The 25,254-nt window shown below is 40.5% G+C and overlaps 1 protein-coding gene across 2 annotated transcripts in view; it reads left to right on the forward strand.

Moving 5' to 3' along the window:
• Positions 1-883: 883 nt before the first annotated feature.
• THOC3 (THO complex 3) overlaps positions 884-25,254 on the forward strand; it is a 96,873-nt gene continuing 72,502 nt past the window's right edge. Inside the window, exons 1-6 of one of the 2 annotated variants that reach the window (XM_002921732.4) lie at positions 888-1,227; positions 2,004-2,160; positions 3,614-3,818; positions 6,849-7,010; positions 7,131-7,231; positions 21,029-21,629. In XM_002921732.4, the coding sequence (XP_002921778.2) occupies positions 961-1,227; positions 2,004-2,160; positions 3,614-3,818; positions 6,849-7,010; positions 7,131-7,231; positions 21,029-21,192 (1,056 nt within the window). In that variant the 5' untranslated portion in view covers positions 888-960 and the 3' untranslated portion in view covers positions 21,193-21,629. Of the gene's footprint in view, positions 1,228-2,003; positions 2,161-3,613; positions 3,819-6,848; positions 7,011-7,130; positions 7,232-21,028; positions 21,630-25,254 lie in introns of those variants that run through there. The other variant, XM_034656721.1, reaches the window with a different exon arrangement.

Here is a 25,254-nt window from a genome sequence, read left to right on the forward strand (position 1 = left end):
CTGAACATGTGCTTGTAGTGTTGTGGGATCATTGAGCACGATGGTCAAGAAAGAATTCTTGAGATGTTTTACGGTGCAACTTAGTAAGTTTATTTAAATGGCATGGGGGATAGGGCCCGTGGGCTGAAAGATCTGCACTTTTGCTGTATGAAGCTGGTGGTTATATGCTTACTGATCAAGGGGGTCGGGATGTGCAGGGAGTTTTAGATCATTAAGGTTTTCTTCAAATTTCTACTCATAAAACTATTTTCAAAAGATTTCTCTGGTGCTTATCATTCAGCTTGATATTTAACTATTGGTGAGATATACAGGCAGTCATGAGACCTTTTAAGAATATAGCAACCAGTTCGCATTTCATCCTTACTGAAACTCTGCAGGCTGTAGACAGCCTTCTGGACTAAAGGTGAACATTTTTCTGCTTCTGTCCCTCACCAATACCTTTTAAAAACCGGAGAATTTGTGTGTTTAAGGACATCCCCAAACCCCTTCTCAATCCCTCCCCTCCCCACTCTGGAACCCGACAAACCTCTAGTTGAACAGCCGGTCCTTCTCCAGCCGGAGAGTCCAGGGCCTTCTGCTCTAAGGGAGGGGACTGAGAGGTGGGGATGGCCCTGGAAAAAAAGGTGTTTTGTTGATGGGGAATTGTGGTTTGGAAGGACAGCGTTGGCTTTCTTTTTTAATTGAACAGGGATACAAATGTATTTCCCGCGCAGTAGGTAAGGGGGAAATAGGCCTTAAAAACCCCAGAATCATTAACTGTGAAAGAAACGTAAATCGTAGTCATTCTCGTTTGAAAGGAAGCGCGCGCGCTGCATGCCGGGATTTGTAGTTCCCTCCCGGTTGGCCCGCATTGCGGCTGTGCAGAGCAGAGCCGCTCTTCCAGGCGCATGCGTGCGGCGGCGGCGGCAGGACTGACTGCGCCGAAGTGGGGGTAACAACGCGGCCCAGCGGGAGCTCGCAATGGCGGTGGCTGCGGCGGCCATGGGGCCCTCGGCGCTGGGCCAGAGCGGTCCTGGCTCAATGGCTCCCTGGTGCTCAGTGACCAGCGGCCCAACACGCTACGTGCTAGGAATGCAGGAGCTGTTCCGCGGCCACAGCAAGACGCGCGAGTTCCCTGCACACAGCGCCAAGGTGCACTCAGTGGCCTGGAGCTGCGACGGTCGTCGCCTAGCCTCGGGGTCTTTCGACAAGACGGCCAGCGTATTCCTGCTGGAGAAAGACCGTTTGGTAAGCTGTCAGGGACCGGCCCAGGCCAGAGAGAGGGGCTGTGATAAAGCGAGGTGTGGTAATGAGGGAGAGAATGGGGGTGGGAGGCGGGGTGGAGGCGAGGAGCAGGGAGGGTTTTGGGGATAAGGGAGTTGTGTAGTGCATGCTAGAGGAGTGCGGGAGTAACAAGGGTGTTGGTTAGGGATCTGGTGCGGGTGTGGTGGAGAGGAAGATGGTGGTGGTAAGAGGAAGGGGGCGGTGCGAGGGAGTGTAGCAGTAAGGAGGTGTAAAGAGCGGGGAGTGGAGGCGAGGAGAGGATGAAGACTGGTGGTGAGGAGGATAGATGGGACTGGAGTGAGGTGGAGGTGTTATGAGAGTGGTAGGAAGGAGTTGTGTGGTGGTGAGGACTGGCTGGGGGCTGTGGTGGTGGTGGGGTCCCTATGGTGTGAGGAGGGCCCCTTTGAAAATAATAGGGCTTCCTGTGGGAGTGAGCAAGAAGATTGGGAACCGTGGCGGTAGAGTAAGTGTGGAGAACCAGAAAGGAGGAGGAAGGCTACAGAGGGCAAAAGAGTAAGGGCATTGATGTGGAATCCAAACCTCAGAACAATTCAGAGTGATTGGAGAGGAAGGGAGGAGGGTATTGGGAAGAGTTTTGGGGAAGGGGTGTCGAAGGCTTTTTTTTTTAATTGTCTGGATCTTTGTTGGCCACAAGGTACCTTGGTTTGAATAAGGTTAAGAAGTTACGTGTGGAGGCAGGTACTTATGTGTGAAGTGACATTTGGATTCTGTTCTTTCAGGTAAAAGAAAACAATTATCGCGGACATGGGGATAGTGTGGACCAGCTTTGTTGGCATCCAAGTAATCCTGACCTCTTTGTCACAGCATCTGGAGACAAAACTATTCGCATCTGGGATGTGAGGACTACAAAATGCATTGCCACTGTGAACACTAAAGGTGACTCTTCGGAGAGGGGGCAATAGGAAGATGAACTACTTATAGTCATTCAACAAGCATTTCCCAAATATCTTCTCTAAGTGCGGCCTTGTGTTAGGTATGGGACATCCTGGGCTGAATAAGACAATCTCCAGCTCCCAGGACCTGTACTAGGTTTAGTGCAGGGAGAGAGACGTGTATTAAAAAAAAAACCAAACCAAAAAACCTAACATAATATGATAGGGTTTATCTTTAGTGGAGAGGTCTATAAGATGGATATCTAGAATGGAAATGCTTAAGTCTGCCTTGGGGACAGGCAAGACCTCACAGAAGTTGAGCACACACTTAAAATAGCTAATAGGGATTTAGTGGTCAGGGTATAGTGGGTGGGTGAGGGGTCGGGAGCAGCTCTAGGAGGGAGCTGCATGTGCAGATGTATGGAGAATTTGGGAAGCTGCTAATAGGCTGAATGGCTATCTTGGGAATGAATGGTCTTGGTGGTCTGGGAGAAAATGACCCGGAAGTTGTGCATTACATTTGTAGAATCTGTTCTTCACCAGGTATTGTCCTATAAACCTTGAGGCCATTTATTATATTTTATTGACTAACATGTCATGATTATAAGATGCACCAATATTTTATGTGTTGCTAGGAAAGAAAATAAAGTTTCTAGACAACCATGATACACCAAAAATTTTGAGATGCATCCTGATGCATTTTAAGATACATTGTAGAGAATAAAGTGTGAAAATATATGCATCATAGAATTGATAAAGTTGATGAAATTTTTAATCGATGTGTTCACTGTGGGTCACTGGACTTTGTTGACAAGACTTGTCCCTAGAGGTGGAATGTTGTAGTGCTTTCTCCAAGTAGACAACTGGTGATGTGTGAGTGATTTAGGTGGTAAGGGGATGAACATTTAAAACTGGCTGTATATATATTTTAATGCCTACCTGAAAAAAAGAACTAGCCCATAGAATTTATTGCTAAATGGGATACTAAATTTATTTAACTAAAATTTTTTGAGTCAATTTTAAGAAAATCTTGAATAAAGAAATATAGCTATTAACATGGATAGGACAAAAGTTGTGAAAGCAGCATGTGAATGACTGGAGTTTGGGAAATGCCGATATAAGACTAAGAGGCTTTGAAGTCAAGTCTGGTTTAGATCTTGGCTCTATTACTTCATGGCTTTGACACTTTGGCTCATCACTCATCTCTTCCATATCTTCATATGTAAAATGGGGATAATAAAGTGTCCCTTAGAGAATTGTGAAGACCCACAGGGGGAAATTTGTAGATGAAAGTACTGGACTCATAATTGGCAAGTAAGTAGTCATTCCCTTCTATTGACTAGGTCCTTAGTGAATGAGGTTTGGAGATAGCTCTGGTCTTTGTAGGATTAAAAAAAAATAAACTTCTGCAGGATTATGGGCAAACAGTATCTTGCTGATTATATCTGGGTTTCCAGGGGAAAACATTAATATTTGCTGGAGTCCTGATGGGCAGACCATTGCTGTAGGCAACAAGGATGATGTGGTGACCTTTATTGATGCCAAGACACACCGTTCCAAAGCAGAGGAGCAGTTCAAGTTTGAAGTCAATGAAATCTCCTGGAATAATGACAACAACATGTTCTTCCTGACAAATGGCAATGGTTGTATCAACATCCTCAGGTGAGGGGGTTCTAGCTTAGGGACACTCATACCTTTCTTCGGGTGCTGTGGTGGATACAGAGATGAATTAGATGCGAGTCTGTCCTGAAGGAGCTTGAAGAAAAATGGGAATAAAGAGTCCTAACTTCTGTTGAACACCTTTGAGCCAGGCACCTTATATTTACTGAGTCCTCACAGAAATTCTGTGGGGTTGTTATTTGAGTCTTAGTTGACAGATGAGGATCTGGGGTTCAGAAAGGTTTAATCACTAGCCAGCTGGTGAGCACAAGAGCTAGATGCACCTTGAATTATGGCTAATTTGTACCCGTAAAGTCTCTGCTTAAATATCACTTTCCCTCCAGGGAAGCCATCTTCATTACTTTCCTACCTCCCCAGGTTAGAAGCTTATTTTATGTACTTCCTGTTGGAACCATTTCTCATTCTATATTATAATTACATTTTGTTTGTTTTTTTTGAGATTTTATTTATTTACTTGCCAGAGAGAGTGTTTGTGTACAAGCAGGGGGAGCAGCAGAAATAGAGGGAGAAGCAGGCTCCCCACTGAGCAGGGAGCCCAGTGCAGGGCTTGTTCCCAGGACCCGGGATCATAACCTGAGCCAAAGGCAGACGCTTAACTCACTGAGCCACCCAGGCGCCCCTATAATAAATGTTTACCAATCTATATCTTCTAGACTGCAAATTCAATGAAGGTAGGGACCACGTGTAACTTGTTTACTGTTGAATCCCTAGTGCCTACCTTAATGCTTGCTACACAGAGTTAGGATCTCTGTAAATATTTATTCTTTCTGGGAATGAATGAAATGTTGGAATTGAAATTCAGGTCTGTCGACTCTGTTTCTGCTATTCTGGGTGGGCAATGCAAGGCAATGTGAAATAGGTTGTTTTAGAGAGGCTCTGAGTTTGCTCTGGAATCCCAGGGAAAGAAACTTATATTGACTGTAGGAGTAGGAGATTGAAGGAGGCAGCTTCTGAGCTTGACCTTGAAAGCTGAGTAGAATTTTAAGAATCAGCAAAAGGGAACCGTACAATGGACAAAACAGGTGTGAATGAGCATGGCCTATATGGAGAGTAGTTGGTAGGTCAGGGTTGCTGGGAATGGTGGCAGATAAGGTATCTGAAGAGAGGGCCTGAAAATGGGAAGATAAAGTTGAAACACAATCTGGGACCAGATTATAGAAAAGGCTGGAAATCTGTGCTTAGCAACTTGAATTTTATTCAAGTTGGGATTCTATAGCTTTTTTTTTTTTAAGCCTTTATATTAGAAAATAAAACATATATAGAAAACTGCTTAAAACAACATATAGCTTAATTAATTGTTGTCTGTGTAACCCCACCCAGGTCAAGAGCTAGCAATTTGCTGGCCATCCCAGAAGTCCATCCATGTACTTTGTCTTAGTCATAACTCCCTCTCCTCAAAAGGAAACACTATCTTGATTTTTATAGTACTTCTTTATAGTTTTAGCTACCAAGTATGCTTTTCTAGATACTCTAGTTTTGTCTGTTTAAAAACATTTGTTGTCTTGTAAGTGTGTTAAACTTCCAAGTTACTCTTCATCCTTCTTTTACTTAAAATATAGCTGTTGGAAAACTAGGCTGTAAACATACAGAGATTCACCTAGTCTGGATTTTGCTGATTTTGTATGCTTGCTTAGTTGTTGGAATATAAGATGCTTCCTTTCATTTACTAATTGGTTACTTAGAAAAGGAAGGATAAGTGCTTCTTTCCCTTTGTCATCAGATAATGAATTAGTTCTCTATCACCTCCAAAGATGATCAGCTAGGTTTTATTTTTAAGGCTTATTATAAACTCGTATTTAAGCATGGTAGATGTGTTTCAGTCTGTTGGAGTAATTATCCTTATGGAAGCTCAAATTATCCCATCTTTAGCTAATGGGAGCCTCTTCAAGTTGATTCCTGAATCTTTTTTTTTTTTTTTTTTTTTACATAATCCTAGTGGTCTTCAGTTTGTTGCTGTCTGGTACAACAGGGTATCCCAAGTTCATCTTGTATGTTTCCTGCCTTAGACCTTTAATCAGAAAATTCTCTAAGAATCCCTAGATTCTTTTTCTGAGAAATGATATTGGAGCTACGGATGTCAATATTGCTGGTTTGGTCATATTTCTAGACCTTTCCAGTGGACAGAGCGAGGACATATATGTGTATATTTTTAAAGATAAAATATGTGAATTTATATTGATAATTTCCAAAATCCAGGACTAGTGGAATTTTACTAAACATCTTCTGTATTATAAATAACTCTTTCTTTCCAAACTGAGTATTCGAGTATTCTGGTTCTCAAGGACACAAAGAATTATAGAATTAGAATATTCCACAGTTACTCACTACCTTTTTCCATGTTACATGTGGGGATATCTCAGAATAACAGTATTACCACTACCACCACCAGTGTGATTACTTAAAATAGTAAATTTTGCTTTTTGTGTTGCTTTCCTCATTTTTCTTCCGTCAAAAAAATAGTTAATACTATATATATTATCAGAGCATAGAGCTACTACGTACTATGCCTTTCTTTTCCATCTACAGTTTCTACAAGCAGCTGTATATGTAATGCTCATCACCAGTCCCATGCTAATAAGTCTGTGGTCATTTTGATTGTCAAAGTTCATTCTTTAGATTCCTCGGGAAGGGTTCATGGAACGGTATTCTCTAAGTTCATACTTATTATAACTTATATACTTATAAAACTTACAGATATTTAATTGTGCTTAGTATTTGAGCCCTTTATAATTAATAGTCAATTTTGCTAGATACAAAAATTCTTGATTCCTATTTTCTTGCTTGTATATCTTAAATATATTACCCCATTTTCTTTTGGCATAAAGTCTTACTGTCAGAAAGGTCTGATGATAATCTAATTTTGTTTTTTTTTTAAGTCCAGGAAAGTTTGTTTGAATTACAGTCTGATATTTGTTTTGTTGTCTTCGATTTTCTTCTTCAGTGTCTCCTGTTGCCGTCTTAGTACCATAGTCCTCTTCCCATAGTTTAATTGCTGTCTGTCTTGTTTCTCAGCTACCCAGAGCTGAAGCCTGTGCAGTCCATCAATGCCCATCCTTCCAACTGCATCTGTATCAAGTTTGACCCCATGGGGAAGTACTTTGCCACGGGAAGTGCGGACGCTTTGGTCAGCCTCTGGGATGTGGATGAGTTGGTTTGTGTTCGGTGCTTTTCCAGGTAAGCAGCTCTGCCAGCACTTTCCTTGTTGGAGAAATTAATTTGATTTTATTTTGGGTGAAATTGTGCTCTACTCTTACTGGGTTATTTCTAATGTGTCCTCTGTCCACTCTGTTATAGGCTGGATTGGCCTGTGAGGACCCTCAGTTTTAGCCACGATGGAAAAATGCTGGCATCAGCCTCGGAAGATCATTTTATTGACATTGCTGAAGTAGAGACAGGTAACAGAAACCCTCACTATCATAATGAGTCTTCTGTCTGTCATCTCTGGCCATCAGGACTTTTCCTGTCATGTGTTTTCATCTTCACATTACTACTTCACCTGCATTAGCATAAATGAATTTTCTTCCTAAGACAGCTTTGTTTATTATGACTGTTACAGTCAGGTCATGAGGGGGCAAAGAGTTCAGAAAGGGGCAGATCTGAAAGAAAGTGATTTAGGAAAATATTTTACATTGTATTAATTTTTAATTCTTCTATTATGACGAAATTTTTAAAATATGGAAAATAGGAGAAAGAAAAGTGTTACGTGTGGTCCCAACTCTAAATACAATATCTTTTTGTGTTGTGGTATCCTTTTTTTCCTATATTTTGCCTGTATGTGAACTTAAAAAGTACCTATTTTTTAAATAATCTTAGGAATTATCAAAATACATGTGATTTGCTTTAAAAACAACCAATAGAATTTGAAAATAGAAAAATGGGAGAAGAATATTCATTTTACAGAAGAATTTCCTCAGCTTTACTTTATTTATTTATTTATTTATTTATTTTTAAAGATTTTATTTATTTATTCGACAGAGATAGAGACAGCCAGGGAGAGAGGGAACACAAGCAGGGGGAGTGGGAGAGGAAGAAGCAGGCTCATAGCAGAGGAGCCTGATGTGGGGCTCGATCCCATAACGCCGGGATCACGCCCTGAGCCGAAGGCAGACGCTTAACCGCTGTGCCACCCAGGCGCCCCTACTTATTTATTTATTTATTTATTTATTTATTTTTTTAAACTTAAGGTTGCATTTTTTTTTTTTAAGATTTTATTTATTTATTCGACAGAGATAGATACAGCCAGCGAGAGAGGGAACACAAGCAGGGGGAGTGGGAGAGGAAGAAGCAGGCTCATAGCGGAGGAGCCTGATGTGGGGCTCGATCCCATAACGCCGGGATCACGCCCTGAGCTGAAGGCAGACGCTTAACCGCTGTGCCACCCAGGCGCCCCTACTTATTTATTTTTAATAATTTTTTATTATTGAAGTGTAGTTGACATATAATGTGGCACTAGTTTCATGTATGACATAGTGATTTGCATTAGTCATTGATCATAATAAATGTAGTCACCATACAACATTATTACAATATTATTGACTATATTCCCTTTGCTGTACTTTATTATATCTTCACAACATGTTTTTTTATAATTGGAAGTTTGCACCTCTTAATCTCTTCACCTATTTCACCCATCACCCCAGCCCTCTCCCCTCTGGCACCCAGCAGTTTTCTATATTTATGAATCTGTTTCTGTTGTTTGTTTACTTGTTTCGTTTTTTAGATTTCATGTATAAGTGAAATCATATGGTATTTGTATTTTCTGAATCATTTCACTTAGCTTAATACCCCTTAGGTCCACCCGTATTCTCTCAAATGGCAAGATCTCATTCTTTTTTTATGACCGATTAATATTCCATTGTGTGTGTGTATATATATATATATCTCACATCTTTTTATCCATTCATCTATCTGTGGAGACTTAGGTTGCTTCCATATCTTGGCTCTTGTAAATAATGCTGCAATAAACATAGGGGTGCACAGATGTTTTCAGATTAGTGTTTTTGTTTTCTTTGGGTAATTACTCTGTAGTAGAATTACTGGATCATATAGTATTTCTATTTTTAATTTCTTGAGAAAGCTCCATACTATTTTCTGCGGTGGCTACACCAATTTACATTCCCACCAACAGTGTATGAGGATTCCTTCTTTATATCCTCACCAACATTTGTTTTTTATTCTCTTTTTGATACTAGCTATTCTGATGGGTGTGAGGTGGTATCTCATTGTAGTTTTGATGTGCATTTCCCTGATGATCGGTGATGTGAGTGTGAGCACCTTTTCATGTTTGTTGGTCATCTATATGCCTCCTTTGGAAAAATGCCTATTCAGGTTTTCTGTCCCTTTTTTTTATTTATTTAAAGATTCATTCATCCATTAGAGCACAAGCGAGCATAGGGGGAGGGGCTGAGGGACAGAAACTCTAGCAGACTCTCTCCTGAGCACGGAGCCTGACTTGGGGCTCAATCCCAGGACCCTGAGCCGAAATCTAAGAGTTGGATGCTTACCTGACTCAGCCACCCAGAAGCCCCATTCTTTAATCAGGTTTTTTTTTTTTTTTTTGGTGTTGAGCCTATAAGACACTTACTGGATATTAACCCCTTATCGGATTTGTTATTTGAAAGTATCTTCTCCCATTCAGTAGGTTACCTTTTTGTTTTGTTGATGGTTTCCTTTGCTATGCAAAAGCTTTTTATTTTGGTGTAGTCCCAGTAGTTTATTTTTGCTTTTGTTTCTCTTTGCTTGAGGGGACATATCCATAAATATGTTGCTGAGGCTGATGTCCAAGAGATTGCTGCCTGTGTTTTCTTTGAGGAATTTTATGGTTTCATATCTCACATTTAGGTATTTAATCCATTTTGAGTTTATTTTTGTGTGTGGTATAAGAAAGTGGTCCAATTTCATTTTTTTGCATGTAGCTGTCCTGTTTTCCCAGCACCGTTGAAGAGACTTTTTTTCCATTGCATATTCTTGCCTCCTTTGTTGTAGATTAATTGATCATGTAAGTGTGGGTTTATTTCTGGGCTCTCTATACTGTTCCATTGATCTGTCATCTATCTGTTTTTGTGCTGGTGCCATGCTGTTTTGATTACTATAGCTTTGTAGTATATATTGAAATCTGGGATTGTGATACCTCCAGCTTTGTTCTCCTTTCTCAAGATTGCTTTGGCTGTTCAGTCTTTGCTGGTTCCATACAAATTTTAGGATTATTTGTTCCAGTTTTACGAAAAATGTTGGTATTTTGATAGGGATTGCTTTGAATCTGTAGATTGCTTTGGGTGGTGTGGACATTTTAATCATATTAATTCTTCTAGTCCATGAGCATCGTATATTTTTCTATTTGTGTCATCTTCAATTTCTTTCTTCAGTGTCTGATGATTTTTAGAGTATAGGTCTTTTCCCTCCGTGGTTAAATGTATTCCCAGGTATTTTATTCTTTTAGGTACAATTGTAAATAGAATTCTTTTCTTAATTTTTCTTTCTACTACATCATTATTAGTGTATAGAAATGCAACAGATTTCTGTATATTAATTTTGTTTCCTGCAACTTTATTAAATTCATTTATTTTAATAGTTTTTTGTGCAGTCTTTACAGTTTTCTCTTTTTTTTTTTTTTAAAGATTTTTTATTTATTTATTAGACAGAGATAGAGACAGCCAGTGAGAGAGGGAACACAAGCAGGGAGAGTGGGAGAGGAAGAAGCAGGCTCATAGCTGAGGAGCCTGACGTGGGGCTCGATCCCATAACGCCGGGATCACGCCCTGAGCTGAAGGCAGACGCTTAACCGCTGTGCCACCCAGGCGCCCCAGTCTTTACAGTTTTCTATATATAGTATCATGTCATCTGCAAATAGTGACAGTTTTACTTCTTCCTTACCAATTTGGATGCTTTTTTTTTTTTTTTTCCTTTTTCTTTGTCTGGTTGCTGTAGCCAGGACTTCCAGGACTGTGTTGAATAAAAATGGTGAGAGTAGACATCCTTGTCTTGTTCCAGATCTTAGGGGAGAAGCTTACAATTTTTCACTATTGAGTATGATGTTGTTTGTGGGTTTTTCATATATGATCTTTATTATGTTGAAGTCTGTTTCCTCTAAATCCATTTTTTTGAGAGTTTTTATCAAGAATGGATGTTTATTTTGTCAAATGCTTTTTCTGTGTCTATTGAAATGATCATATGGTTTTTGTCCTTCCTCTTATTGATACGATGTATCACATTGATTTATTTGCAAATATTGAACCATCCTTGCATCCCTGCAATAAATCCAACTCGATCATGGTGTATGATCTTTTTAATGTATTGTTGAATTTGGTTTGCTAATATATTTTGTTGAGGATTCTTGCGTCTATGTTCATCAGGGATATTGGCCTGCAGTTTTTTGTTTTTGTTTTTTTGGGGTTTTTTTTTTTTTGGTTTTTTGTTTTTGGTAGTGTCTTTGCCTGGTTTTTGGTATCAGGGTAATGCTGGCCTCGTAGAATGAATTTGGAAGTTTTTCTTCCTCACCTATTTTTTGGAATAGTTTGAGAAGAATAGGTATTAACTCTTCTTTAAATGTTTGATAGAATTCACCTGTGAATCCATCTGGTTCTGGACTTTTGTTTATTGGGAGTTTTTTGATTACCAGTTCAATTTCATTACTAGTAATTGGTCTGTTCAAATTTTCTCTTTCTTTGTGATTCAGTTTTGGAATGTTTTATGTTTATAGGAATTTATCCATTCTTTTAGGTTGTCCAATTTGTTGGCATATAATTTTTCATAGTATTCTCATAGAACCCTTTGTATTTTTGTGGTATCAGTTATTATTTCTTCTTTTCATTTCTGAATTCATTTATTTGAGTTCTGTCTCTTCTTAATGAGTCTGGTAAAGGTTTATCAAATTTGTTTATATTTTCAAAGAACCAACTCTTGGTTTCGTGGATCTTTTCTGATGTTTTTTAGTATCTGTTTCATTTATTTCTGCTCTAATCTTTTTTTTTTTTTTTTTAATTTCCTTCCTTCTACTAACTTTGGGCTTTGTTCTTTTTGTAGCTCCTTTAGATATAAGGTTAATTTGTTTATTTGGGATTTTTCTTGTTTTTTGAGGTAGGCCTGTATTGCTATAAAGTTTCCCATTAGAACTGCTTTTGCTGCATCCCAAAGATTTCGAATTGTGTTTCCATTTTCATTTGTCTCCATGTATTTTTTTAATTTCCTCTTTGATTTATTCAATGATGCATTGGTTGTTTAGTGGCATGCTGTTTAGCTTCTGTATCTTTGTGTTTTTTACAGTTTTTTTTTCTTGTAATCGATTTCTAGTTTCATACAATTGTGGGTCAAGAAAGAGGCTTGATAAAATTTCAGTCTTCTTAAATTCATTGAAACTTGTTTTGTGGCCTACCATATATATGATCCATCCTGGAGACTATTCCATGTGCACTTGAAAATGATGTGTATTCTTCTGTTGTTTTTGGATGGATTGTTCTGTATATATCTGTAAAGTCTGTCTGGTCTAATGTGTCATTCAGAGCTACTGTTTCTTTGTTGATTTTGTCTGGATGATCTATCATTTGATGTAAGTGTGGTGTCAGAGTCCCCTGCTATTGTTGTATTACTGTCAATTTCTCTTTTTATGTTTGTTAATATTTATTTTATGTATTTAGGTGCCCCTATCCTATGTTAGGTACATAAATTATAATTGTTACATCCTCTTGTTGGATTGATTCCTTTATAATTATTTAATGCCTTTCTTTGTCTCTTACTACACTCTTTGTTGTAGAGTATATTTTGTCTGAGAAATTTTTTTTTTTTTTTTTTTTTTTTTGGCGAGCAGCAAAGCAAAGTTTATTGAGTGATAGCAAAGTGATTGTGCAAAGCTCCCGTGGAGGGAGGGGATCTGAGAGGGTTGCCCTTGTCTGATAAAAATACTGCTATCCCAGCTTTTTTTCCCCACTTCCATCTGCATGGAATATTTTTTACTGTCCCCTCGCTTTTAGTCTGTGTGCGTCTTTAGGTTTGAAGTGAGTCTTGTAGGCAGTATATAGTTGGGTCTTGTTTTTTCAGCCATTCAGTCACTCTGTGTCACTTGATTGGACCATTTAGTCAATTTTAATATAAGTAGTTATTCATAGATATGTATTTATTGTCATTTTGTTCATTGTTTTCTGTTTTGTAGTTCTTCTCTGTTCCTTTCTTCTCTTGCTTTCTTCCCTTGTGGTTTGATGGCTTTCTTTAATGTTAAGTTTGGATTACTTTCTCTTTTTTATATGTCTATTACAGATTTTTGATTTGTGGTTACCATGGGGTTCACATATAACATCCTGTGTGTGTAGCAGTCTATATTGTTAGTTGCTTAAGCTTAACACATTGTAAAAAGCACTGAATTTTTACTACCCCTCTACATTTTATGTGTATGTCATATATCTTTTTATTTTGTGTATCCCTTGAGTAATTTTTGTAGACGTAATTGATTTTACTGCTTTTGTGTTTTAACCTTCATAATGACTTTATAAGTCCACTACCTTTAATCATATGTTTGCTTTTGCCAGTGAAGTTTTTTTCCTTTCATAATTTTCTTCTAATTATGGCCTTTTCTTTTCACTTAAAGAATTCCCTTAAATATTTCTTGTAAGGCTGGTTTAGTGGTGATGAACTCCCTTTTGTTTGGGAAACTATCTCCTTCAATTCTGAATGGTAGCCTTGCCTGGTAGAGTGTTCTAGGTTTTTTTCTTTCAGCCCTTTGAATATAAATGCCACTCCCTTGTGGCCTGCAAAGTTTTTGCTGAGATCAGCCTAGAGCTTTATGGGTTTTCCCTTGTATGTGACTGCTTTTCTCTTGCTGCTTTTAAGATTCTCTCTTTATTTTGAATTTTTGTCTTTTTAATTATTATGTGTCTTAGTGTGAACATTTTTAGGTTCATCTTGTTTGGCTTTCTTTGTTTCCTGAATCTGGATGTGTGTTTTCTTCCTCAGATTCAGGAAGTTTTCAGCTATGATCTCTTCAAATAAATATTCTGCCCCCTTTCCTCTCTCTTCTCCTTCTGGGACTCCTGTAATGCAAATGTTATCATGCTTGATGATGTGGCAGAGTTTCCTTCACCTATTCTCACTTTTATTAGTCTTTTGTCTTTTTGCTGTTCATCTTAGTTGCTCTCTATTACCCTGTCTTCAAGATCTCTGATCCGTTCCTCTGCATCCCCTAATGTGCTATTGATTTCCTCTAGTGTATTTTTCATTTCAGTTACTGTATTCAGCTCTCACTGGCTCTTTTTTACATTTTCTGTCTCTTTGTTGAAATTCTCACAGAGTTCATGCCCTATTTTTTCAAGTCCAGTTGAGTATCTTTAGGACCATTTCTTTGAACTCTTAATCAGGCATATCATTTATCTCCATTTTGCTTAGTCCTTTCTCTGTGATTTTATCTTGTTTTTTCATTTGGGACATATCCCTAAGCCTCCTCATTTTGTCTAACTCTCTGTGTTTGTTTCTGTGTGTTAGGTAGGTCAGCTACATCTCCTGACCTTGAAAGTAGTGACTTTATGTAGACAAGGTCCTGTGGTGTCCTGTATGCTGTCTGCCCTGGTCACCGGAATCAGGCACACTAGGGCTGTCCCCTGTGTGGGCTGTGTGCACCTTCCTGCTGTGGTTGAGCTGTGATTGCTATGGGCATGCTGATGGGTGGGGCTGGCCCTCAGCCCAGCTGGCTGCAGTGACCCGCTTTCCCTGCTGCAGGCGCACTGGGCGGGGTTTGCTTCCCGGGCTGTTGAGAGGCCTGGCTGCAGCTGCCATGGGCTCAGTGGTCGGTGGGGCTGGTACTCAGTCTAGCTGTGTGTAATTAGCCTGTATGACAGCTGCAGGTACATGGAAGGGCAGGGCGTGTTCTTTGTGCAGCCAGCCAAGAGGCCCAGCTGTAGGAACTGTGGGCAAGATGGTGTGTAGGGTTATCTCCCCTGTCCCCCAGGGCAGGAGTCACTTTGGATGGGTGCTGGATATGGCAGGGGAGGAGCTACTTTGGAAGGGTGCCTGCAGAGGCCAGTGGCTTGGGTAGGGTGGGTTACGTAGGGTAATGCTGGGGTGGGGCATGTGTTGCTAACAAGGTAGATGGAGAGTGTTAGAATTGGCTTCTGCAAGCATCTAGCTATCTAGGCTCATGGAGGGCAAGAAAAACGGCACCTGCCAGCGCTTTTTTATTCCTGGAGAAATCTACAGATGTTTGCCTTTCCCGCACACACCCTAAACTTAGTAAATCTCCTTCATGTATACCCTAGGCGCTTTTCAAGCTGCTGCTCCTGCTTAGTAGTGTGCTGGCTCTTTTGCCCTTCAGTTCAACTGGAGTTAAGCCCTGCTGATTTCTAAAGCTCCTGGAGTTAAGCCCTGCTGATTTTAAAGCCAGACATTACGGGAACTTGTCTTCCCAGTGTAGGTCCTTAGGGCCAGGATGGATTGCCCTTTGTGGGATCTGATCCCCTCACTCCTCGATGCTTGTGATGGCTCTCCTGTTGGTGGTTATTTGCACCAGGGATTTGGTTCCTGGCCATGTCTCCACCCCTTCTACCCTTTCAGTGTGTCTTTCTCTCTATGATTAGCTGTGGAAGATCTCTTCTGCCCGTCTTCAGATCGTTTTCAGAGTTAATTGCAGTAGATATACTTGTGGCCTCAGTGTGTCTGTGGGAGGAGGTGAGCTCAGGATTGTCCTTCTCTGCCATCGTCTCTCATCACCCTCAGATTTATTTTGTAATGTAGCTTTACTGTTTTTGGAAACATGATACTTGAGTAAAAGAATTTAAACTGTATAGAAGACTTCAAAGAATAAAATAAAGAGTTGCAATTCCACAATTTAAAAATGCCACTGTTGCTGACATTGTGCTAAGTGTTGTCTAGCCATTCAGATGCGCAGGCACACACCCTTGTTTGTGTGATGTATACGTACTGTCCTGCTCCAGGCCGTGCCTGCCTCACCTGAGGATGTTACAGCTTCTTAACATGGCGATGGCTGCTGTGGTCTCCTGCCACTTCCAATGCAGTCTAGGATTCCATTGAATATGTCAGTATATTCTTAAACTGCCAGTGTATACGTATATATGCCTGTAGGTACTTCAGTTGCCCAGCTGTTTGGTGGTTTCTCATCTTTGTACCATTATAAATAATAGTATGAGAAATATTCCTTATGGACTTCAGTTTAGGTCATCCTTTTGGGTAAACCAGTGAAGTGGGATTGCTGACTGAGTCCAGGGGTCTCACATTTTGTGAAGGACCACACCACTTACAGAAAGATTACTGTAGTGTTTGTTCTTTTTATTTATTTATTTATTTATTTAATTTATATTTATTTATTTATTTATTTATTTATTTTTTTAAAAGGTTTTATTTATTTATTTGACAGAGATAGAAACAGCCAATGAGAGAGGGAACACAAGCAGGGGGAGTGGAAGAGGAAGAAGCAGGCTCATAGTGGAGGAGCCTAATGTGGGGCTCGATCCCATAATGCCGGGATCACACCCTGAGCCGAAGGCAGACGCTTAACCGCTGTGCCACCCAGGCGCCCCCCCCTTTTTTTTTTAAAGATTTTATTTATTTATTTGACAGAGAGAGAGAGACAGCCAGTGAGAGAGGGAACACAAGCAGGGGGAGTGGGAGAGGAAGAAGCAGGCTCATAGCAGAGGAGCCTGATGTGGGGCTCGATCCCATAACGCCGGGATCACGCCCTGAGCTGAAGGCAGACGCTTAACCGCTGTGCCACCCAGGCGCCCCCCCCTTTTTTTTTTAAAGATTTTATTTATTTATTTGACAGAGATAGAGACAGCCAGCGAGAGAGGGAACACAAGCAGGGGAGTGGGAGAGGAAGAAGCAGGCTCACAGAGGAGGAGCCTGACGTGGGGCTCGATCCCAGAACACCGGGATCACGCCCTGAGCCAAAGGCAGACGCCTGATGACTGCACCACCCAGGCACCCCCGTAGTGTTTGTTCTTAACAGTGCATGCATGTGCATGTTTTTTCTGTGTCATCTTTCTGCAGATTTGCCTACCTCACATAATACATATAAAATATGATTTATTATTTTATTTTTATTTTTTAAAAGATTTTATTTATTTATTAGAAAGAGAGTGTGAGCAAGAGAGAGCATGAGCGGGGGCGGGAGCAGCAGAGGGAGTGGGAGAAGCAGACTTCCTGCTCAGCAGGGAGCCTGACATGGGGCTTGATCCCCACACCCCAGGATCATGACCTGAGTCGAAGGTAGATGCTTAACCAACTGAGCCAGCTAAGCACCCCTTACTTTTTTATTTGTTAAGATTTATTTATTTACTTTAGAGAGAAGGTGCAGAAGCAAGGGGTGGGGTAGAGGGGCAGAGGGACAGAGAGAGAGAGAATCCTCAAGCAGACTCTTGGCTGAGCGCGGAGCCCACCACGGGGCTTGATTCCAGGATCCTGAGATCATGACCTGAGCTGAAATCAAGAGCCGGCTGCTTAATTGTCAGAGCCACCCTGGTGCCCCTAAAATAAGATTTAGTTCACATATAATCTTTCAGGAATATATCAAATATGGCTGTATTAATTTTTCTAAGTGGTTCAGACAAATACTTCTTTTTTTTTTTTTTTAAGTTTTTTTTTTTTTAATTTATTTGACAGAGATAGAGACAGCCAGTGAGAGAGGGAACACAAGCAGGGGGAGTGGGAGAGGAAGAAGCAGGCTCATAGCAGAGGAGCCTGATGTGGGGCTCGATCCCATAACGCCGGGATCACGCCCTGAGCTGAAGGCAGACGCTTAACCGCTGTGCCACCCAGGCGCCCCCAGACAAATACTTCTAACATGTTTTCTAAAATTTTCTCTATAACCTAGGCTAAAAATTAAAAGAGATTATCAAAGGGAAGCACAATTATATTTATAGCATTGTTTTATACATAAAAGGGAAATAATCTAAATTTTCCTTATGAATGACTAATTAAATAAGTTGTGATACATCCATATTACAGTGTGCCAAGAGAAAAACATAGCTCTATATGTGTTGAAATGCAAGATTGGCAAGGCATTTTACTGAATGAGCAAGGCAAATAGCCAATTAATGCACATGATGTGTTCCCATTTAGGTAAAGAAACTAAAGCTAAATTAGTAGAAAGACTTTTGAAAGAATTTATTTTAGACTTAGAAGATTGGGAGAAGATAAATTTTACTTTAAATTATAATTTAAATATTATTACTGAAACCAATTAAATGAAATGAAAAATTCAGTTCCTCAGTTACCCTAGGCCCATTTTAAGGACTTCAGTAGCCACATGTGGCTGGTGGTTTCTGTATTGCATAGCGTGGATGTAAAATGTTTCCATCACAGAAGTTTCTGTTTCCCAGTACTGCTCTGTACCCTGGCACTGTATGAATTTTATGCAGTAAGCATGTCTTGTATGTTAGTTTGTAAAATAAGAGTGGTGTCTGCGCAGTATAGAATATTTGGAAAATGCTGACAAGTATAAAGAAGAAATTAACAGTCACACATAGGTCCATAATTTGGAGATAGCCAGTTTCTAACATATTAGTGTATTTCCTTCCAATCTTTTTTTCATATGTAGATACATATATATTTATAAAGATATTTATATATCTGTATAGATATTTTATATATGGACATCTATTCATCTGTGTGTGTGCGTATACACACACTATATTGTGTATAGTTGGAATCATATATTAAGATTTTGTGTTTTACATATTTTTAATGGCTAAATGTAAAACAAAGTAAGAATCAATTTTATTTCTTTTTTTTTTTAATGTTTTTTTATTATATTCTGTTAGTCACCATACAGTGCATCCCTGGTTTCTGATGTAAAGTTCTATGATTCATTAGTTGCATATAACACCCAGAGCACCATGCAATACGTGCCCTCCTTACTACCCATCACCAGTCTATCCCATTCCCCCACCCCCCTCCCCTCTGAAGCCCTCAGTTTGTTCTCAGAGTCCATAGTCTCTCATGCTTCATTCCCCCTTCTGATTACGCCCCCTTTCTTTATCCCTTTCTTCCCCTACCGATCTTCCTAGTGCTTATGTTCCACAGATGAGAGAAATCATATGATAATTGTCTTTTCTCTGTTTGACTTATTTCACTTAGCATTATCTCCTCCAGTGCCGTCCATGTTGCAGCAAATGTTGAGAACTCGTTCTTTCTGATAGCTGAGTAATATTCCATTGTATATATGGACCACAACTTCTTAATCCAGTCATCTGTTGAAGGGCATCTCGGCTCCTTCCACGATTTAGCTATTGTGGACAATGCTGCTATGAACATTGGGGTGCATANGCTATGAACTTTGGGGTGCATATGGCCCTTCTCTTCACTATGTCTGTATCTTTGGGTATATACCCAGTAGTGCAATGGCTGGATCATAGGGTAACTCAATTTTTAACTTTTTAAGGGACCGCTACACTGTTTTCCAGAGTGGCTGTACCAACTTGCATTCCCACCAACAATGTAGGAGGGATCCCCTTTCTCCACATCCTCTCCAGCAATTGTTGTTTCTTGCCTTGTCAATTTTTGCCATTCTAACTGGCGTAAGGTGGTATCTTAGTGTGGTTTAGAATCAGTTTTATTTCTGATAATCCACTTACTTTCAGCTTTTTAGACACACCATACATATCGCACCAGGTCTTTTAGAACTTCAGTGGTCTGGAGTAGTAATGTCAGTCTCACCCAGACAGCACCTTATTTATCATTCAGAGATTAAACTTTCCAATAAAATGGTCAAAGTGTTAAAGTTTATGAAGCCGCGTGGTTATTTAGGAAATGTTTTAGAAGGCCTCTTCATATCTACTCAGGTTTTCTTGAACTGTATAAATTTCTTTATCTTAACTAATCCCAAATGACTGACAAATGATGGAGTAAAGGCCTAAAGAGAAGTAGAAGGGGGGTAGCAGCCTCTTCTTTATGTTTGTTTAATACAGAAATTTGCTCAGACGTGGGGCGCCTGGGTGGCACAGCGGTTAAGCGTCTGCCTTCGGCTCAGGGCGTGATCCCAGCGTTATGGGATCGAGCCCCACGTCAGGCTCCTATGCTATGAGCCTGTTTCTTCCTCTCCCACTCCCCCTGCTTGTGTTCCCTCTCTCGCTGGCTGTCTCTATCTCTGTCGAATAAATAAATAAAATCTTTAAAAAAAAAAAAAAATTTGCTCAGACGTTTAGCCAGACTGCCAGATACTAGCATCATGGAAAGTGGTTAACTATCCCTGAAATAGGATCACTTAACAAAAAGAATACCTCTTTCTGTCTCTCGCCACACACATGTGTGCATATGTATATAAATATATATATATTTTTAAATAAGTTCATCAAAATGTAATTTACTTACTGTATAGTTAACAACTTTGAAGTATATACTTTAATGTATCCTGCATCTTAAAAATTAACACCACATTGTTAATGTTATATTACATTAATCTTAACCCTAAGGTTGAAAAAAAGTAAAATGGGACTAAAGGAATAATGGCTTTAGAAAAATCATGTTTAATTTCAAGTAGGAAGAATGACATTTTTGGGGGAAAAGAATCTATTTGCAAAGCATTGTGATTTCGCAGAAAAACCTGTGGCTTTGGCAATAGACTCACTTCATGTGCTGACTCTGCTGCTTCCTTGAGGTATGACTTAACTGTCCAGTCACCTGTTCCTTTATAAAATGGGGTTTAAAATCATTACTTACCTTGCTGCATTGTCATTATACTTTTATACTTTATTAAGATAGAGTATAATCCATCTGATTCCTAAGGGGTGCTCAACAAATATTAACTGTTGTTACTGTTTTCCTAGGGAGTACAGAATAGGTTTAGATGATAGGCTCTGCGTACAGATCTTTTTCTGTCACCTACCGGCTTGTGCTCTCTCTGTGCCTTGGTGTTCTCTGTAAAATGGGGTAATGATTGTACCTGTCCTGTAGGGTTAATAAGTGATTAAATGAGGGCTGCCTGGGTGGCTCAGTCAGTTAAGTGTCTGCCTTCAGCTCAGGTTATGATCTTGGTCCCGGGATTGAGCCCCACGTTGGGCTCCCTGCTCGGTGGGGAGTCTTCTTCACCATCTCCCTCTGCCCCTTCCTCATCCCTCACCCCAGTCTTGTGCTCTCTCTCTCTCTCAAATAAATAAGTAAAATCTTTTTTAAAAAAGTGGATTAAATGAGTAGTACTTAATGAATGTGGCTTCTTCTTATTAACGTATTGATTGGTTTCTCTATATTGATTTTTATAGGAGACAAGCTATGGGAGGTGCAGTGTGAGTCCCCGACTTTCACCGTGGCTTGGCACCCCAAAAGGCCTCTGCTGGCATTTGCCTGTGATGACAAAGATGGCAAATATGACAGCAGTCGGGAAGCGGGAACTGTGAAGCTGTTTGGGCTTCCTAATGACTCCTGATAGGAGGACCTCAGGGAGAGGAGACGCTGGCAGAGGCCTTCCTTTGTGTATTAGTTTGGTCTCTTCTCTTGGAGTTTGTGGGCACCTAAAGTATTTGTAAATTGGTATAAATTATACAAGTCTTTGTCGGTCTGCCTATTCCAGTTCCCTTCTTGTTACGTGACCCATTCTTTCCCCCCCTCCCTTGCGGGAGGGCTCTGTGTGATAACACCAGCATATCTTGTGCTGGGGACCTCCTGTCTTCCCTGCTTTTGGATGTATGGTAGACTTTGTTGGGTTTGCTTCTGCTTGGACAGTACCTACCTTGGGGGGGGGGTGAGTGAAGAAGGGTGAGATGGGGGTGGAGATTTTTTATACTAAAAAGAAATGTATATAATTTTGAGAATTGAGCATTTAATAAAACTGACTTCAATTATGGGACTGCTAAGACTTCAAAAGTTATGGTATTTTTGTTATTGTTGCAGGTATTGGGAGATGTTGCAGTTTTACATTAAAAAAAAAATTTCAGATTGGATTTAGAGGTGGTAATTCGATCATTTAATGTCCTAACTGGAATTCTGTGAAATGCAGGGACCCAGCATGAAGTGTACGGGCAATAGCAATCCTTAAAGTCTTCAGCTTAAGTGTATGTATACCTTGCCTTAATCTACAAAGGATTTGTAGACAGTAAATTTATGATAAACATTGAGAAAAGCAGTAAAATATAAGGAAATCCAAGATCAGAATAAGACATGTAGATTAGAATAGAAGGTTGAAATTGGGTAAATTAAAATAGAAATATGCAAAGAATGAGGACCTGACTGAATGATTGAACTAAAATTTTGGCTTTGCCCCCTGGTGGCAAAGTGAAGAAGGGAGAAGTCAGTTAATTAATGAAAAGCAGAGTACATGCCAGTTTATGAGGGAAAGCAGAACTTTTGTTAGTTCTTACCTCCAAAAGAATTGGCTTATATAGGAGATTACCTGTGAGCAATATCTTGATTTTCATTGTATTTTAATGTATTTTGGCATTAAAAATACAGAAATATACCTCAATAAATGATATTTGTAGAAAATTTTGGAAAAAGCAAGTAAGTGAAAAGAAAAAAATTGTGGTTTTCTTCCCAAGAAATACTCACTATTAGCATTTTTGTATGTATCCTTTTAGGAGTTTTGCTCTGCTCATATTTATGTATAGAAACATGTTTATACAGTCTTGCAGAGTAGACAAATCAAGTATGACAAGGTAGAGCATGCATAGTGCTCAACACCGTGTTAGGCAGTATTATAAACACTCAGTAAGTCTTAATATAAGTTTTTAGTAATTAGGCATTCCTTAGGCTTGGTACTGTAATGAGCACTTTACTCAATTCTTGCAATAGCCTTCTGCAGTTGGTGTTGTTATCATTTTACTACTGCAGGGAGTTTAACTCAGTGTTACTCATGAAGTGACCATATTCAGATCTAGGTTTGCTTAGAGATCCATATGCCTTCTATTTGTAGTGGCTATTATCTCTCTACTTGCCATTCCCATTTTACAGAGGAGTAAACTTTGGCTCTGGGAAGTTTACTTTTGGCTCAAGTTAATGAGTGATTGGTTGAGTCCAGTCTTCAGTCTCAGTAGTGTTTCCTTCAGCCTCCAGAATAGCCTCTGCCTGCATCCTTCCCTGAAGATGGTCTTTTTAGTTGCAAACCAGCATGCCACCTCATTCTGTCGGAAGCTCAGTGTTGTTCATGTCACCGAGAGTACACTGTGGCACACTGGTCCTTATTTTTATGGTTATCTGTCATTCCTGTGGTTGCTGCTATCCTCCTTAGTATTGGAATCAGACACCAAGGTTTAGTCTAGATCTTAGTATTCGATCAATTCCTTCCTCTTTAATCCATGTGGATTTTTTTCCTCTGGGTTTGTGTAGTGATCCACTCAACTTTTCACTGAGAGATTTGTTGCTTTCAGCTAGGTTTCACCTTTAGCAATAGGAAAACCTTTATTATCTGTGAGGAAAGAGCTCAGGTTTGTGGCAGCTTTTGCTGACTGTCAGGGCCTTGCTGATAACATTTTTGTGCCTTGACTTCAGAGTCCTGGGGAGGCTTAGAAGTTGGGTCCCTCTTGGAGAAATGCGTAATTTGTCCCAGAACTGATGTTCTATGGTTTGAGTGAGTTGTCTAATTCAGAGCAGGAACGGACCCATTCACAGTCACCCAGCAATTGATGTATTCAGTCAGTCCAGCCATGTCCTACAGTTACTGCTCCAAACACTAGCAAGTCAGAAGAGGGTGGTGAGTTCTGCTCTGAGCTAGGCTGTAGTTGGTAAAGAAAGTTTGGGATTTGCTATGCCAATGACCCGTTGCTGTGTAGACTTGAGTTACAAGTCAGGCTAAGAAGTAGGTAGTGAAGATTATAGTATGTTTTGTGCTAGGATTCTGGTTTGTCTATGACTTAAGATATAGGGAAGGATGAAACGTGCCAAATGTTAAGGTTGTGTAAGGTGTATGTGTGTGCCTTGAGGATTATTCCCCCCACCCTAAGCTGTGTCCTGATGGAGTGGATTGGGAGTCTAGTGCAGGGATTTTTGACCAGTGGCAATTAGATCCAAAAAAGAGAATCAGGAAGAGGCCAATTCTGTGAGGTCCAGATTGAAGACTCTGTGTGTGTGTTTGTGTGCATGTGCACGCACAATGAGCTATTTGGGTGTGATGTGTCAGTGGTCTTTTATTTTAGAATGTCCAGGAATGGGTAGATAAACCCTTACTCTTCCTGTTTCAAAGATGTCTTTTACTCCCTAAGGGTTTTAATCACAAAAGGGACCACGGAATGTCTTCTTTCTTTAGAAGGGAGAAAGCCCACGAACAGGGTTAAAAGGTAAGTCCTATCTTCCAGAAAGGGAGTAGAGATCGTACCCCTAGAGGTGCCTTGCACACGCAGAAACAGCTCTGTGTGGGCTAGTATTGCCTTCTTTGCTCCCTCTGGCCCTGCGATGCAGTGAGAAGAAGGCGGGCTTCCACCGGGCTTTGAATTCCAGCTCCAGCCTTGATGGATCTGAATCCACTTTCCTCATCCATAAAGTGTGGGTGATAAACCCTCCTCTCCTTGGGCTGTTTGGAGACTCAGAGGACATAACGTGTTTGTAAAGGGTCCAGCACAGCACCTGGCGTGGGAGACGCTTAGCACGTCCGTTCTCCTGGAGGAGGAGCAGCTTCTAAGGAGAACACAGAGGCTGGCCGCAGAGACGCGTCAGCGGTCTGTCAGCTTTCTTGGCTCTGAATGCCGGAGCTGAGCGAGCCCCGTTCATCATGGACTCTGCAATGAAGAGAATGAAGAGAGGAGACTTACTTGTCACCCTCGGGCGTGGTGGGGGTGGAGAGGAGAAACACGGCATCTGCTTTCTGTTGCAGTCTGTTGGGGGCCGTGATGGGTATGTGTGCATGTGGACAAGGGGGGCCTCAGTCAGAGCCGTGCACACCAGCGGGGGAAGTAAGAGGAGGAGGGTAAGGCTCCTGTTAGCGGAGAAGGCTGGGAAAGGATCGGAGGGAGAGGAGGTGGACTCGGTGCGAGTCCTGAATACAGAGGGTGTGACTGTAGGGGGAGGACAGGTGAGAAGGGGTGCTGCAGCTTGGAACAAAGTGGAGGAGGCGGCCGTGTTCTGGGCTGTGGAGAAGTTGGTCAGGTGGAATGTGGGGTGGGGTTGGAGAGAAAATGAGAAAGGGTGTTGGGTTCTGGTATGTCAGTTTGTACTGGTTAGTAGTGCGGCCTGCTGAGTAGGCCAGACTTGGATAGACCTGGGTTCAAATCCTTGTTCTGCTGTCACTGGGAGACTTAGGCCAAATCACTTCCCTGCCATGAGCTGCCATTTGTTATAATGTCCATAGTAACAATAACCTTATGAGGGTTAAATGACTTGCCGCGTGTCAAATGCCTGGCACATCCTGGATGTTGAATAAATAGCTGTTACTGTTACATAGGTGTTAAATCTGTGTGCAATATAAAGCTTCACTATCTCCTAAGCTCATCATATTTTGTATATTAAAAGGTGGGGAGTGCGATGGGGTGGGGTTTAGAGACGATGAATATTTAACAGTTAT

Source organism: Ailuropoda melanoleuca, chromosome 3 (assembly GCF_002007445.2).
Source record: "Ailuropoda melanoleuca isolate Jingjing chromosome 3, ASM200744v2, whole genome shotgun sequence".
Lineage (NCBI taxonomy): Eukaryota > Metazoa > Chordata > Mammalia > Carnivora > Ursidae > Ailuropoda > Ailuropoda melanoleuca.